General features: G+C 45.8%; 1 protein-coding gene across 1 annotated transcript; it reads right to left on the reverse strand.

The window, feature by feature from the left end:
- LOC119320795 (tyrosine N-monooxygenase-like) lies at positions 1 to 726 on the reverse strand (the record flags this gene model as incomplete). The annotated part of the gene is made up of 2 exons (XM_037594741.1): positions 356 to 726; positions 1 to 148 (listed from the first exon to the last, which is right to left on the reverse strand). Coding segments are annotated over exons 1-2 (519 nt in total), but the record flags the coding sequence as incomplete, so codon positions are not given.
- Positions 727 to 1,927: the final 1,201 nt, after the last annotated feature.

Genomic DNA, 1,927 nt, shown 5'->3' on the forward strand with positions numbered 1-1,927 from the left:
GAAGGTGAACCCTAGGAGGGCGAAGGAAGCGTCCATGTGCTCCATCTCCATCGGCCCCGGCCCGCCGTCCGGCTGAGGCTCCCCAAAGTACCGTTGGCCGAAGACAAGCCGGCGGATGACGTTGCCGCAGTAATGCCGCGCGACATGCCTGACATCGACGTTGGCGCCTAGTCCCGACGTTGAAGATGACCCCCCGGCGGTGAGGTTGTAGATGTAGCGCATCAAGTTGTCAGCTTCGTCGGCGCGCTTGTCGTGGAGCCACTTGTGGCGGGAGGGGCAAATGATCTCAGAAGTGAGCACCTTGCGCATCTTCATCCACTGGTCGCCGAATGGCGAGAGCACGGCATCCTTGTACCCGGAGCTGATGGTGCCGGAGGCGAAGGTGAGTGGACGGGACGAGAAGTTTTTGTCCTGCTTCTTGAGCACCTCCCTTGCGATCTTGGGACATGTGATCGGGACGACGTGGACGCTGCCAAGGCGGAAGCAAGCGATGTCGGTGCCCATATCCTTCATCACGCGATGGATCCAACGGAACGCCGGCTTGTTGAGCACTAGCTCGGGCAGGCTACCCACCACTGGCCACGGCCATGGCCCCGGCGGAAGTGGAAGCGGCACCGTCGCCGATGAGCACGTGCCACTGCGGACCTTGCTCTTGGCCATGACAAGGTACATAAGCGTTATTACAATGAGCAGCTGGGACACAACAAAGCAGCAGCACGCCAACATTGTGGAGACTACTGCTTGCTGAGTGCACATAGGCTTGCGATGTAGCTTACCTTGTTATCGTTGCGTAGGGAAGCCAACTTTGCTCCCTATGCTGCTTTGCCCATGAGGGCGAGACCCATCTTTATATGTTACCTCCGTCCCAAAAAATTGGCTTAGATTTATTAGATACTAAGGTATCTATGTATCTAGCTAACACTAAAACATGTTTAGATATAGTATATTCCTCATGTGTAGATCATTTACCACATGTATCATATGGTATTTCAAATGTATTTATCCTGATACTACTAACAATAATTGTCTATCCAAACATAATCAAAACAGAATAAAAAACTTCTATTTATAGATTGTCTTATATTTATCTAGATACGCAGGCTGATACTAAACATAATAATTATCTATCCAAAAGTAATCAAAACAGAATAAAACATTTCTATTTATAGATTGTCTACAAACGACATACGGATGGATGTATATAGACATATTTTAGAGTGTAGATTCACTCATTTTGCTTCGTATGTAATCTATAGTGGAATTTCTAGAAGAGTTATATTTAGGAACGGAGGGAATAGTACTAATAATAATTTTCTATCCAAACGTAATCAAAATAGAATAAAACATCTCCTATTTGTAGATTTTCTAGGGTACTTATCCGAAAACTAACCATAATTGTCTTTCCCAAAGTATTTCAGTTGCCAGATATTGCTTGTTGGTCCTTACCATGGTTTTGGGTACCAGGCGGAAAATTCGGTTACCGCCCGTAACCGCGTTTCTCGCTGCCCCACGATAATTCGGTTATCGAACTTTTTGATTTTTTTTGAAATTTAAGCTCCTATCTTCTAGTTAAATGAGATATCTCTAGCTCAAACGCAAGCTTACTTGCATCCTAGTGGTAATGATCTTACTCCAGAAACAGGGCGTCATGTGTTCGAGAACCGCCGGCCGCATTTAACTTTTTGGTTTCTGAAGAATACACGCCACACTATGCTGTAATTTCTAAAAAAATACGCGCACGCGAAGGTCGAATTCGCGACCTGCAGGTGCGTGGCAGTGGTGCAGACCTGATACCGCTGCTCTAGTACTACTGAAGCATACATACGGTGCTCCAAACTTTTGTATTCTAGTCGACAAAATTTGATTTCAAATTTGAATTTTAAACTTTGCTCGAATTTTTGTCGGTATTTCGTGGTTACCGTGGTAA

The sequence above is a fragment of the Triticum dicoccoides genome, chromosome 6B (genome assembly GCF_002162155.2).
Source record: "Triticum dicoccoides isolate Atlit2015 ecotype Zavitan chromosome 6B, WEW_v2.0, whole genome shotgun sequence".
NCBI classification, from domain to species: Eukaryota; Viridiplantae; Streptophyta; class Magnoliopsida; order Poales; family Poaceae; genus Triticum; species Triticum dicoccoides.